The sequence below is a fragment of the Thunnus maccoyii genome, chromosome 4 (genome assembly GCF_910596095.1).
Source record: "Thunnus maccoyii chromosome 4, fThuMac1.1, whole genome shotgun sequence".
Taxonomy (NCBI): domain Eukaryota; kingdom Metazoa; phylum Chordata; class Actinopteri; order Scombriformes; family Scombridae; genus Thunnus; species Thunnus maccoyii.
This window is the reverse complement of record NC_056536.1, coordinates 17,848,821-17,862,501: the sequence shown is the minus strand read 5'-3', so window position 1 is coordinate 17,862,501 and position 13,681 is coordinate 17,848,821. Positions and strand designations below refer to the sequence as shown.

General features: G+C 39.5%; 1 protein-coding gene across 1 annotated transcript; it reads left to right on the top strand.

Moving 5' to 3' along the window:
• The first annotated feature begins 541 nt into the window (after positions 1-541).
• Positions 542-13,293, top strand: LOC121895954 (chemokine-like protein TAFA-2). The gene is made up of 4 exons (XM_042409520.1): positions 542-566; positions 3,985-4,134; positions 8,515-8,639; positions 12,249-13,293. Coding segments are annotated over exons 1-4 (288 nt in total). The 5' UTR covers positions 542-565; the 3' UTR covers positions 12,261-13,293.
• The last annotated feature ends 388 nt before the right edge of the window (positions 13,294-13,681 follow it).

Below are 13,681 nucleotides of genomic sequence, written 5' to 3'. Positions count from 1 at the left end.
CCTCATCATTTCTCTTCTAGGCTCAGCTCAGCGCTCTGCCTGTCTTACTAATATTGAGTCAATTACTACTGCAGGTGCTGAAGCTAAAAAAAAGGGCCATAGTGTACCTGCTGGAGGGGTTGGGTTAAGGTGTTTACTCTGTTTGTGTTGATTTTCCTGAGTGGTGTGTCTGCCAAAAGGGTTCACAGAAAAGCTTATAAGAAAAAAAAAGTCAATTAGAATAGTGCAAAGATATATGTGAGTAATAAAGAGGTATGAGTAACAAACAAAACTAAAACTCTAGGCTGCAATGCTCATTTTAACCCAAGGTACAAGACTGGAATGAATGACATACTACACTATTGATAGTGCTAATCTTTGAGTCTCACCACAAAAGGAGATAAAAATGTCAGAGTGAACTAAGGATGAACTAAAGAACAAATTCTGAAAGCTTCTTCCTCTGGGGAGCGTAAATGTGCTCAGCAAATGTCAGTCGACTCACTTTACTACATTATGCAGTATCTAGTGTACAGTCATTTTGGTGTAACAGTGTAACAGTTAACAGGTTAGATCATCACATGCTGTCAGTAAGTAGTCAATATAGTCAATATTGAGCAAATTTCATGGCAATGAAATTTTCTCAATAGAGAAAAGGTCAAGGGGTCACCATGGTCAATATGCTTCATCCTCTAATTTCACAGCATTACAGCCAGTAAATAAAGTAATGTGAGTAGTTCACCATTTGACGTGATGCTGGTCGTAAAGTAAAGCTCATAGGGTGTCCAAAATGTAAAGCTCTTATCCTCTGGGAACAATGAATTTGCACAATACACTTCCTGACAATCTTCTCAATACATGTGGATATTTCTTCTATTCAAATGGAACTTTCTGCCTAATAGCGATGCTAAATGAAACGTTAGGGGATCATTAGAATCACTGGGAATCGTTCTCTGATGGAGCATAAATACACACACCGAATATCGTGGCAATCTGTCCAGTAGTTGTTGAGATATCTAGCTGTGGACCAAAGCGTTGGATAGATGGACAGACAGACGGACACATCAATCAACCAACATCACTATCCTTTGGTCCCACTGCTAGTGGGGAAAAAGGGAAATCAGAGGAAAGAACGATGAGAGACACAAACAGCGGGTGAGATATTAAAATGTGCTTTTCACCGAGATATTAATTGAACTGGGCTTTGCAGGATTCCTGCTTTGTCTTTTTCTCATTAACTGAGCAAATTAAGAACTTTTCAAATCTCTGTTAGTCTGTTTAACATATTCATACTGGGTCTTTCAGTACAGCGTGCCTCACTTTTAAATACTCTTTAGACAGAGCACAGTCATTGTTTGCTGCTTTAGTTTTCATTGCCATGCAGTGTGCACCCTTTGTTGTATTGTGGGCGGACTCTTTTGTAATGGAAATGGCAGTAACTTCAGTGTGAAAAGACGCACATACACCAGACTTTGACTTTCACAAAAACAACCCTAAACACATATGCACATGTATACACACAAACACGCATACTTGTTATGGCTCCCAAGGCTAGAACCCCAGTAACAAATGATTTCCCTGAAAAACACAGATGAAATGTTCAAAGGAATGAAGGCATTTCTCTTCCCAATTTTAATGTTGTTTATTTCAAAATTTTGAAAACATGAAATAAATATTCAAAACTTTCCCTAGTGCATTAGTGTCTCTTTGTTTCAGTGTCCATTGTTTGGTTCACTGTCCTTGCCTTGTTTCAATAAGGTACATTAGTATGTTTTTTTTTTTCTTTCAACTCATTGTCAGTTCCACCACACTCTTTAAACCAAATGAACATTACTGTTTGTTCAAGTCCATCTTTTCAGCATCTGTACTGGTTCCATGGCTACTATCACATGATGCAATTAGATCCACTAGAAGTTACACATTACATATACTATTAATTCACTGAGCAACATAAATCAACATACTTTCACTTTAACCTACTTTTAGTAGTTTAAGATGGTTCTCATTCCAAAACATTCAACACGTCACATAAGGAATGTTAATTAACTTATATTATCAGTTTGATTCAAACTCACAAAATTGGGGATTTAAGTGCATTTCTGCAAAGAACTTGTTCACAAATCTTATAAGCATCCAATCAACAGAAATAACCTTATTCAATATATCTGTCGAGTGTTTAGGCCCACAGCATTGAAAATGTTGCTATTCAATGTACACAATCACGCTAATAATGTGTTCAGGGACCCATAGAAATGTGAATGCTGTCTGTAGCTCATAACGTGACAGTCACCATTTTCTCTTTTTTTTTTCTAAGAATGCTGCAATACGCAACTCTACACTTTCACACTTTTTAAACCCGATACTGAATATTCAAATCCATTAACAAAACTCATCACACTTGTGCTACATAAACTTTAGCTTTAGGAAGTAGGTAGTTTTTAGGTAGTTTTTTTTTTGTGATTTTCACAGTGTAATGACCTGAAAAACAGATAAAATGTTCAAAGGAATGAAGACACGAAACATGCATTTCTCTTCAAAGTTTTCCTCTGGGGAGAGGGTGGAAACCCTCACCCTAGGAAACCTGGGCTCATTGGTTCCACTCTTCTCTTTCCTAATAAACTAAGGCTTCTTCTCACAAGAGATGTGAAATTAATTACTTTGGGTCTCAATCTCAATACTGAAATGTTTTGCTTGTTACAACCAGCAAAAATAAAGTACTCAACAATACTTAAAATAATAGTACTAATATATAACCAATAATTCCACAAATAAATACCAAAGTGATCACGCATTTTGAGTGTAACACAGACGCACGCTCACTGCATTCTTGCACACAACGCTCCTGACGAGGCTTATTGTTTGTCCTTGACATTTTCATGTATTTGATGAAAGGCTGGTATGAAAGGGGCATGTGTTTACATCACAAATCTTCAAATGTAGTGTGATTTCTTTGTTCCCACTCTCTTAGCTGACTCAAGGGACTTCTATGCTTGGGGTGGACTTGTTGTTAATTAACCACAGGGCCGCCTGATTGAAGTGTGCGTATACATGTGCACCCTAAATGGTAGCTATAGTGAAAGTAGTAGAGGGGCTTCCCACATCTACGCTTCATTAGTACTGCAACTAATTCTCACTTGAAATGTTATACTATACTATATTCTCATACAAACATTGGTTGTTTTTCCTTCTTTCAATTACCGAGTTACTATTTTATTCCCTGTGTATTGAAGAAGGGCTACAAGCGACTTAACATGTATTTTCTGCACAGATCCTCTTAGTGAAGGAGTAGTTGCTGCTCAGCAGCCGTGTAGTAAAAACTGGGACTTCCAGAGAAGCTGTGGTTGTGAGTCACTGTGTGTGAGTGTCTGTAAGCCAACATTTTACATGTGTGCATAGTTTTGCTTGTGTTTTTGCACACATCAGTGCATAAATAAAGCATGAGAATACATAAAATGCTTCATTTCATAGTAAAGGAGTCTGATAATCAGACTCAATTGCCATTTCACTTATCGTTGCGTTCAGATTAGCATTTTCTGTTTGGGGATGGGGACGACTGACATACTTTTGGCTTGTCAAGGTTGATTTAAGTATTGCGATTTATTTAAGTCCACTCACAACAAGCTGTATATCTGCACTGATGTCACGTGTCACCATTTTTGTGGCAATTTTTTTGTTATTTGTATCTGTAATTTTTATGTTATTCTGCTATTTTTCTGGTTCTGGCACAGGATGCTCAAGATGATGCATTCATTCTTAATCCCAACAACAAAGCTGTGATTGGCTCGATTGTTCTTCCAATCTTGAGTTGTGGCCAGCTATTCATAAGTCTGGAACCAGGCTAATGTCATCACAAAAATATCTGTCTGTCTACTTTCTTACTCTTTTTTATTTGATATTAGATCACATTAAAAACTGTCTTACTTGTTTATATTCGATATTAGACACATTAAAAATTAGAGCAAGAAGTGTAATGAGTGATTTTTCTCTCTTTCTCTCTCTGTTTTGCAGTGCATGTGAAGGCAGGGACGTGCGAGGTGATCGCTGCTCATCGCTGCTGCAACAAGAACAAGATCGAGGAGAGATCTCAGACTGTCAAATGTTCCTGCTTCCCTGGACAGGTTGCCGGCACCACTCGGGCCATGCCCTCCTGTGTTGATGGTACGTACCATTGTACCGTATGTATGTTTGTGTGTATTATTTTGAACACATCTGCCAGAGCCACACCTGTTTTGAGAAGAGTGTTAAAATGCCTTTAATGGATTTTGATGATTTCATGCTCACTATGCTTTTTCTGTGTACGATAATGGAGCATAGCGTCAGTTCAGGCCAAGCATAGAGGTTTGCGCATGCATTAGCTGATTGCTGCTTCATCCCTGGTTCATTCCTTAGCTGTTTGGCTAGCACCTGACATCCAATTATGCCGTGGTACACCATGGTACAATATAACCAGACCTCTTCTCACAATTTCTCTGCTGATTCGCTCATGCTGTTTGCTGCTGCAGCCCCTTCCACTACCCCAACCTCCTCCTTGTATGCTATAATTTTTGATATTCATGATTTAGACATTAGGTTCATGTATTTGATTGTAAAAGGAGAGGAGGGGGACTAGCATGGATTATTTGAGAGCTCCCTCTCTCTAAGAGCAGAGCCTTTTCTGCCAGATAGAACCATTTTCTATAAATGGTCAATTCACTCACTTAAGTGTCTCTGAAAATAATTGATACTCTCAGGCTGGTGCTGACACAGTAATCCTCACAAATGTGGCACTCTAAAATATAGTAAGGTGTAATTTGAGGCAGAGTTCTTAGGTGAAATAAATCCTTCCACTATAATGCATACATCTGTCAATTTTAGATAGGTGTTCAGGTACTGTACGTGCCGCTCTCTGCTGAGACTTTATATAAAAATTGATGTATGAGTGAAGTAAACTTTGATATGACAGTGAAGATATATATGTCAATATTCTTTTGGCAGTATTTTTGTATATGGGAGCCAAAACTAGGTGTCCTTGTAAACTTTGCCCTGCTCTTCTGTCCAATGTTGTTTTCTGCTGGTAACTTCAGGAGCCTGATTTATTATAAACAGCCTCTGTCCATTATATTTTTGTGATGAAGAAGGGAATTAGGAACTAATGAGGAATCACAAAGATGATGGATGGCATAAGGTTACACTGCACACATCAGCAAATCAAAAATAATGAAATGCCTACTCTGCCTATTACCCAAATGAACCGTAAAGGTTTAAGGAACAGAAATCTGAACTATTCTGAACAGTAAAAGCAATCTGTGATTCAAAACCAAGCAAATAATTCCAATGATGCACATAAAATTTGAAAATAACAAATTCTAATACAACTTAATGGCTCCATAACTGACGGGCAGAAAAGGGAAAATGCTCCATGACGAAGGATTCAGGTCTTCAGTTCACTTCTATCTTTCTGGAGCTGCTTTGTTGAGAGTGAATTAAAGGTTGATTCTGTGGGCCGAAGTGTTTACTCTAACTTTTACAAATAAATGAGCTTCATTTTGTAGTAGTGCTGACAATTCTAAGATAGGAGATGTACCCCTATACATGGAAAATCCCTCTGGCTACTGTTCCTGTGTTCACAAAATCAGTATCCTACACCCCTTGCAGCTATGAAGAGTAGCACTTGATGAAATCACAGGCTTCAGTTTCAGCGGCTCTGTTGTTTCTCGCCTTTGGGTGTGAGTGCAGCGACAAATGTGTTTTCTTGAGTCAGTTAAAAAGATTTAAAATGGATCATTGGGTCCTCCAACTTTTTAACAAGTCCAAAGTGTCCAGCTTGTTTTAACTTTTGGTTTGACCTGTGTGTTTGGGAATATGCACATATAAAGACAGAAAATCAATCAAGATTTATTAGAAGCAAACTGACATCAGTAGCACAGCTGTATAATGACCTTATTTTAAATAAGGTACATGACATTTGTGCATGTGAGCATGTGTGAGCTGATAGGAGAGGAGTGTTAATTTAGAGATGATGGGTATTTAGGGAGAAGCCAGCTGGTAGGGAGAGAGAGATACTGGACACAGTACCATGAGTATACCATGACGGTATGTAGTTTTTCTCTAGTTCATTACCTTATTTTATGTATTTTCTGTATCGTTACCTTTTGTATTCACCCCTGGATGCAACAAATTTCCTCATTTGGATAGTAGGGTTAAATTTGCCTTTGAATTTGAAGTTTATGTTTGGATTGTTCTGCACTTGGGACGTAATCAGACATAGCCATAAATTTAACATAGCCATAAATCCATATATAAAGGGAACAAATAAGGGAGTACAACCATAACTAAGTAGATATTTAGAAATCACAGTTGAATTGCTTAAACCACCACACAAATTTTACTCAGTAGATCAACAACCACAGTAACAGAGTGTGTCAGTGCCATTGGTTGTAAAATATTAACAACAAATTTGACTTCAGTCGTCATCATCATAACTTTATGAGAGTATCTTTTAAGTCATTGTGGTGCTTAATGTTTTCACTTAGCGTACCGTTAGTAGTAGTTCTGCTTTAATTGTGTACTGTATGATTGAAGGGAATAATTAATGGCAAAAAAAAAGTGCTTTAATACGCTGTACGTGCTCATGGCTCTATCCACTTACAAAGGGGTTATTAACCATAAAACTCTTAAACCGCTTGCGGGCATTACGTCTAAATGGAGCTGACAGAAATTCTGACAGACCACATGAAGATGACTGGATGAAAGTCTGCTTAAGCTTTGTATACTGGGATTTCTCCGTGGAAAATGGCTGTACCATGTATGCAACATCTGATTACTAAGAAAAAATCCTTTGAAAATTTCTCTGACGCTATAGAAAAGTTGGACTATAGAAGAAAGAATCTCTCTCAAAGTGTCACTATCCCTGTGGGAAATCTGTCACTGAATGCAGGCTGTTTTTTTGATGAATTGTTCAGGTACTGAGCAGGAGTGACAGTTACATGAATACTTACATGCTAAACATGCAATTACCTATAATTGACTGTTGAGGAAATCATATTCATAAAAACATTTTGTCACATATTCAGTCAGTAAGTCAGCTTTTACTGTGCCGAGGGTTCTTTTGTTACTTTCTTCTTTGTGATGATATTTAATCATCTTCTTGTTCTTGATGTGTTTGAGTCTTTCGGGGACTTTTTCTCTGTGATGTTAGCTAAAGGCACTTCATCAATTCATTTTTATCTGATTTGATTTGTTGTGCACAAATCTAGTCTAAACCCGAAAAGATCACAACATATCCCAGCTGTCTCATGCATATCTTGCCTTCAGTTTTGTCTTTTTTGATTCTTCTTTCTACTTGAATTGAAAATAAAATGATCCCTTATGTGCTGATTAAATTCACATGACTCTAGCGCCCGTGAAACCCACGCATACAGTAGTACTATTAGAATAGTAATAGCGTGATTTAAAAAGTAAAAAAGAATCTCCAGACTGAACAGGACCATTTTTTTTTACTGAGCTGAAATGTTGTCAAAATATTCAGAGGAAAATTCTGCTTCATATTCCTCTGAGGGATAATAGAGGTGAGATATTTGGACAACATCTAAATAATCATCTTGATATTCATCAGAATCAGTATCAGAAAAATATCATTGTCCATTACAAGGTGATGGAAATGTGTCTTTGATGTTCTCAATTTGGTTCGCTATATTTCTTCTCACCATTTTTCTGTATAATTTTCAAATAGCAAAGACTTAAAATAACTAACACTACGAGGCAACGTATTGCTATATATAGTCAAGTTACTTGAACAATCTCAATAGAAGATTTGTTTAGTAAGTCTATATTAATGTTGATTAACCAATTACACAGTTGAGGCATGTTGACCTTTTGCCCTCACTTCACATGGCTCCCATCTCATATCACCCCATACTGACAGTTTTGGAGGCATTTTTGGGTAAGGCACACCCAAAAATCAACTCATAGCTCTGTTTTCCCCTTTATCACGTTTTGTTTGTCTACAACAACCCCAGATCCCTGCAGTGTAATCTACAAGAGCAGGATTTTTTTGGAAAAAGAGATGGAAGAAATGAAAATTAGGCTGAAAGACTGCAGAAACCCTTTTTTCCTATTGATGGGTTAAGATGAAAGGTTGTATTTATTAAATAATATTTTTGAAAAGACGGTTGTAATATTGTATGTATTCTTTTGTATCTATGATCATAAGAAAACCAAAAACAACATCAGACACAATCCCAATTAAGGCAACATAGCCGGAAACGTTTGGTGAATTCATGATGCACTGGAGAAGAGTTGTGCAACATTTGGTTCTGTAACCAACTGTGCAACTTCTCAACATTGGAAATCATTTATGGTTTGTGCCAGAATGTTTGGGGCCACCAATGGACAAATTTGCATTTATATGGAGTACTCTATCAGGAAAAGCTTGGCGCAGAAATTCACAAATACACAGTCTGCAAATGCATGAAAACACAGAGTGAAAACAGGCCCATCAACATCAAGCTGTGCCTTTAACAAACTAAAAAATCTGCCTCTCTCTCGTTCTTTTTCCAGCCTCTATTGTAGCCCAGAAGTGGTGGTGTCAGATGCAGCCATGTATGGACGGCGAGGAGTGTAAGGTTCTCCCAGACCTCACAGGATGGAGCTGCAGCACAGGCAACAAAGTCAAGACCACAAAGGTTGGTTTGCACACACTCTCTCTCTTTCTCTCTCTCTTATATCTCCACAGTATTTCCCTCTCTTTTATACATACATGCATGCACACACAGTCAGACCCACCACTGTGTGACCCACTTCCACCTCCATTGTGTTATATCTGTCTTCTCTCTTTCGCCTTTCTGTCTTATATGTCTCCATCCCCTACTTTTTTTTCTCTTTTTCACCTCATATCATTCTTTTCCTCACCCATTTTCTCTCTCTTTCTCCTCCCGCCTCTCTTGGATCTAACATCAAACATTCTCTGAAGAAAAACAAAGCCAACAGGAACAAGCCAAAACACACACACACACACACAGCACCACAATCCCCTTCACTCCCGCTTGCCCTGCTTCCCTGCATCTGACTGGCATACCATCTGACTCGATGCAAAAACAGCTCGCTACATCGGATACACCAGAGTGGTAATTGTCCTCGGATAGTTTTTATGCTCTGATTCTCCCATAATACAGTGTGTGCATGCTCTTTTCCCTGTACACTTTTCATGTACTGTCCATTTGTCTGTGTCTTCTGTGTGTGTGTGTGTGTGTGTAGGTGTGGGTGTACATAATGTATCTCTCTGCTTAGCCCCCGTCGGCACCTGTTGCCTTCTCTTCAGTGACTTGACCTGAGCAGGCTCTTAGCTGTCTGTCATAGGGAGGAATTTGTGCGAGACTCACCTCTTGTCACTGTATGCTTCTGTGTCTAACCTCCATCCTTCTCTCTGCCTTCTCACCTTCCATTATTCATGGCTGGGTGCAGACCTTTGTTTTCTGCCTAAATAATTGATTGAAGGTGTGGTCAGAGGAGGGAGAGTGCATCTCCTTGGGTAAAAGCTTATACACACACATGCTCTCCTCTTTTTCTGTCTCTCTAAAACACTCACAGACAGTCTCCTGTATGCCGGCTGATTAAGAATTCCTTTCCTACTTTTTCCTCTGCTCACCTCTCACCTGGCAAAGTGGATCTCGCCTCCTCAAGTTGCACTCTTTCCGTCTTTCCTCTTCAACCATTCCTCTTCTTATTCTCACCCTTTCTACTGTGCTGGCCCAAGCCTGGATTTGCGTTCGACTCAATTCACAGCCCAATAACAGGGAAATAGAGAGACAAACAGAAAATGATAAAGTTATCTTGGAGTATGTAATGGGCATAATTGAAGAGAGGCACATGAGGGTTGATCAGATATGAAAATGATGCCATTTTTAAATATGTGAGTGCTGTTAGGAGGTAGCTTCATATATCTGATCTCATGTTTTTATCAACCCCAAAGTGCGCATTTGCAATTTCCTGAACAAGATCAAAGCAAACCAGTTTCATCCAGGCATCGTTTTATCATTGACTCTGTCATAGTTTGAAAGAGCACAAATATTTGCTGTCTCTTGCATTCAGGTCTTTGATCAATGATCTGTGTGTGTGCTTGCATGTGTGTGTGTTTGTGTGTGTGTGTGTGTACACTATGTGAGCGTGTTAGCTGATGTGTTTGCCTGATGATGAAAAGAGTGTTTTTTTTCTTCCTCTGGTGTGCTACGCTGAGGTCAAGATGCGCAGGCATCTAGATCAATAGCATCGAACGATCTCTTATAGTCCCATTAAGACCCACTCGTAAATCGAAATTGACAATGGAGTGAGAGAGAGAGAGGATGTGAGAGAGAGAGAGAGAAATGGAGAGCTGTAAAAAGGAAGAGAGAGGCAGGGTGAGATGGATTAGAAAGAAAAAATAACAACTGGAGACTGGAGAGGAAAGGCTGAAGGCAGAGGTGATAGGTAGATAAAAGAATAAAGAAAACACTTGAAAACAAGAATATGGAAGCTCATCAGCTGACAAGGAGCGTATGCTTGTGCCTGGGTACACAGAGCAGGCAAGAATACAAAAGAGGGTTTGGCACCCTCTATCCCTCCCTCCATCCCTGGCTGGGACCTGAGGAGAGGAGGAGAGGAGGAGGGCAGAGGGAGGAGAGAGGGAGGGGATGGAAGACAGTTCGATCAATGCCAAATAATATCATATGGATGAGCAGACAGACACAGCCGGCCTGCCAAGCCACTGAGCTGTCATAGACATAGAAGTGTGTGTGCATTTGTGTAGAAGCACACGCGGTCATATACACAAATTAGCTAACAAACGACAAGGTGTCAGCAGCGTATGTTCGTTTCACTTCCTATATAACTAATTTACAATAGCACTAAACAGATGTGGCACTCTGCAAGCGCCATGAATCTCTTTCAGCAAGATGTTCTGCAAGCATTTCCCCTTTGTTAGAAACAATACAAACAGTAAATCAAACATTTTGTTTAGATGTAATTTGATGCCGCTTTTAGAATATTAAAGTATAAGACAAAACAAATCAAGATCAAACAATTTAGGTAATGACTTTCCATAATTTACTCTTCTGTAACTAAGTGAGTCATAAAGAGTCTGTATAATGTACGAGTGAAGGGGACATTTGCCTTGTGGCCATATGAGCAGCCTCTATTGTAGATGGTTAAAGCTTGTGGAAAATGTGACATTCGTGGGCCTAAAAAAGGCCCATAGAGATGACACTCAACCACTGCTTGTGTGTTTTGTAAATTGAGATCAAACCACCTAAATCCGCTTTCTAATTGGGCACAGAAACCGTCACCTACAGGCATATTTAAACAGGCAAACGGCTGAACACCTAAAGGGACTTTGACTTAGCACCTAAAAGCATAGCAGGCACAGAGATGCAGCGGTGTGCGTGTGTAGTGAACTGGCATGACAACAAACGCCTGCAGACTCTTTGATCAGGCACAGGAGTAGATGCCTGAAGGCAACGGGAGCGGGCCCAGGAAGGGTGGCCTGGAGCCATTGAGAGCAGATACAGTAGAACAGTCTCAGCTGCCAGCTCGGAGGGAAGGCTGTTCTGCGCTCTCTCTCAGTGATGGCTGGCCTTCACACTTTGTTAGCTGGCACCTGGGTCGGACAAAAGACCGGCTCCCTCAAGAGGAAACACAGGAGGGGGCAGCATGTGTTGGGGCTAAGAGGGGAAGCCACTGGGAAATAAAATAACAAAGAAAGGCATGCAGGAAAACAGAGGAACCGTCTTGGAGAGTCTGGTCTATTACATGCCCAAGCACTGGCAGTTGTACAGCAATTTGTGTCTGTTTGGTCGCTGGCTGCTAGAAAATGTCTCCTAATAGCTTGAAATAAACCAAAAGTGGTTGCATGAGCAAAGAAAATGGAAAGATGGATGGACGAGATAAAGAGACCATGTGATTAGAGCGACCGTCTCGACAAAGAGACAAAATGACATGGCAGTGGGCCAGACGCTGAGAGTGAGGCATTATGGGCCAACTGCCATGATTCAAGCTGTGTCTGATTTAGTCTCTTGCCAGAAGAGACAGAGACCATGCTAGCCATGTTGTCGGTGCTCCACCAACAAGAATCAGTTCCCATTACTTCTAAATAGTGGACTGTGCTGCGCTGTGCTGCATTATTTAAAAACCTCTGTTGACAAGTTCTGGTTGTACACTCTTTTCTTTGACCTTTACCGTTTCAAGCTACAGTACTTCCTAACTTTTTTTTGAGGGGGCTATTGTCAGCGAGTTTTAACACACTTCTTTTCTCACTGTTTCAGGTGACCCGATAGTCCTGCCCGCCTCAAGAAGAGAAGAGGTACTTCTCTCGGTGGAGGTACTTACACAGCACAATGGGCCTATCAGTAGTGAGGAAATGCACTCAGACGGACTTCTATGAGGATCCAATTGTTGTTTCGTTTTTCTGAGGACATCTAAGACATGGTGGCTGAAGAGACAGGACTCTAACACTGCCTGCCATCACTTTAAACACAACTGAGTGTCTTTGGTCCTTTGCTGCACAGGACTGCATCACCCACAATCCTTTACTGCTATTACAAAACAACAACTTCAACAAAGTGAACTATGACCTAAACAGCACTGGATTAGACGATAAAAAAAGCAACTTTCTTTACAACAATCTGTATTCTTCATCTCTCTTCTGTGGCTTAGTTGTGTTCCGTACGCATACCGGGAATAAAGGTGATCTGGATTTTAGACAGCGATCCTGTATTACAAACGTCACTATGAAAAAAAAAGGGAGTGGATCCAGAATGGCTGCCTCATGTCGTCTGGATGACACGATTAAATTTAACTGTGCCACATATGACACACTCGATGCTGTCGTCATGTTCCTCAGTTCTGAAACCGAAACCTTTTTCTTCTCGCAGATTTCACCTCCATAAGAATATTTTACCTTGAATAGTTTTGTGGCTTACCACATGCCATTTTTTAAAATGGGGAGACAGTTTGTCAGTCTTCTTTTTCTTTTGCTTTTTGACAAAGGACAAAATCCTTTCAGGGGTGAGGTTAGACTAATACCAAGTAGATGTTATGGTATATTGAATCATGTAAACGTGTAAAAAATGGTCCATGGAATCAACGGGGCTAAAAATAAATTGATGCTCTAATGGTTTTAATATCTGTGTTTTTAAACGCCTGTTAACCGCTATTGAGTACATGTGTCAGTATTATATGAAATGAATAAAAACCTTTCAAAAGAACATAGAAATCTCTGCATTATGTTTTAGCCTCTTTGCAAAGATTCAACTTAAATTTAAGATCAGTTGAGGTTTCACACATTCTATACTGTGCACACAATTGTAATTAAAATAACACCAAAGCACTGTATGCATTGTTGATAACACTAATGTGAATTAACTTCCCAAGAAACCTTGAAGCTACAGGAAATCATGAATTAATAACCACTGGTGTTAATTGTGTTGGCTCCAAGAAATGTTGTCAATAACTGGTAATTGCTTTTCCTGTTATCTTTGAACTTAAATTTTATTATCTTTATTTCCGGCTTCAGACAAACAGCTGTGAACATTGCAGACTGATCTGTTTTGGAAAGAAAAAGCTCCAAATATGGAATACTGTTCTTCCTCGGGCGTCGCCTGTGTTGTGTGAGTGACAAGTGATTAATGAGCTGGTTGGAGTTAAGAGAATAGCATTTACTCATGTCTGTGTGTATAGTATTGAACAATGCAAGGAC

Coding starts and splice junctions, on each gene's coding strand:
- LOC121895954 (XM_042409520.1), top strand. Junction 4,135..8,514: donor CATGCCCTCCTGTGTTGATG/GTACGTACCATT, acceptor TTCTTTTTCCAG/CCTCTATTGTAGCCCAGAAG.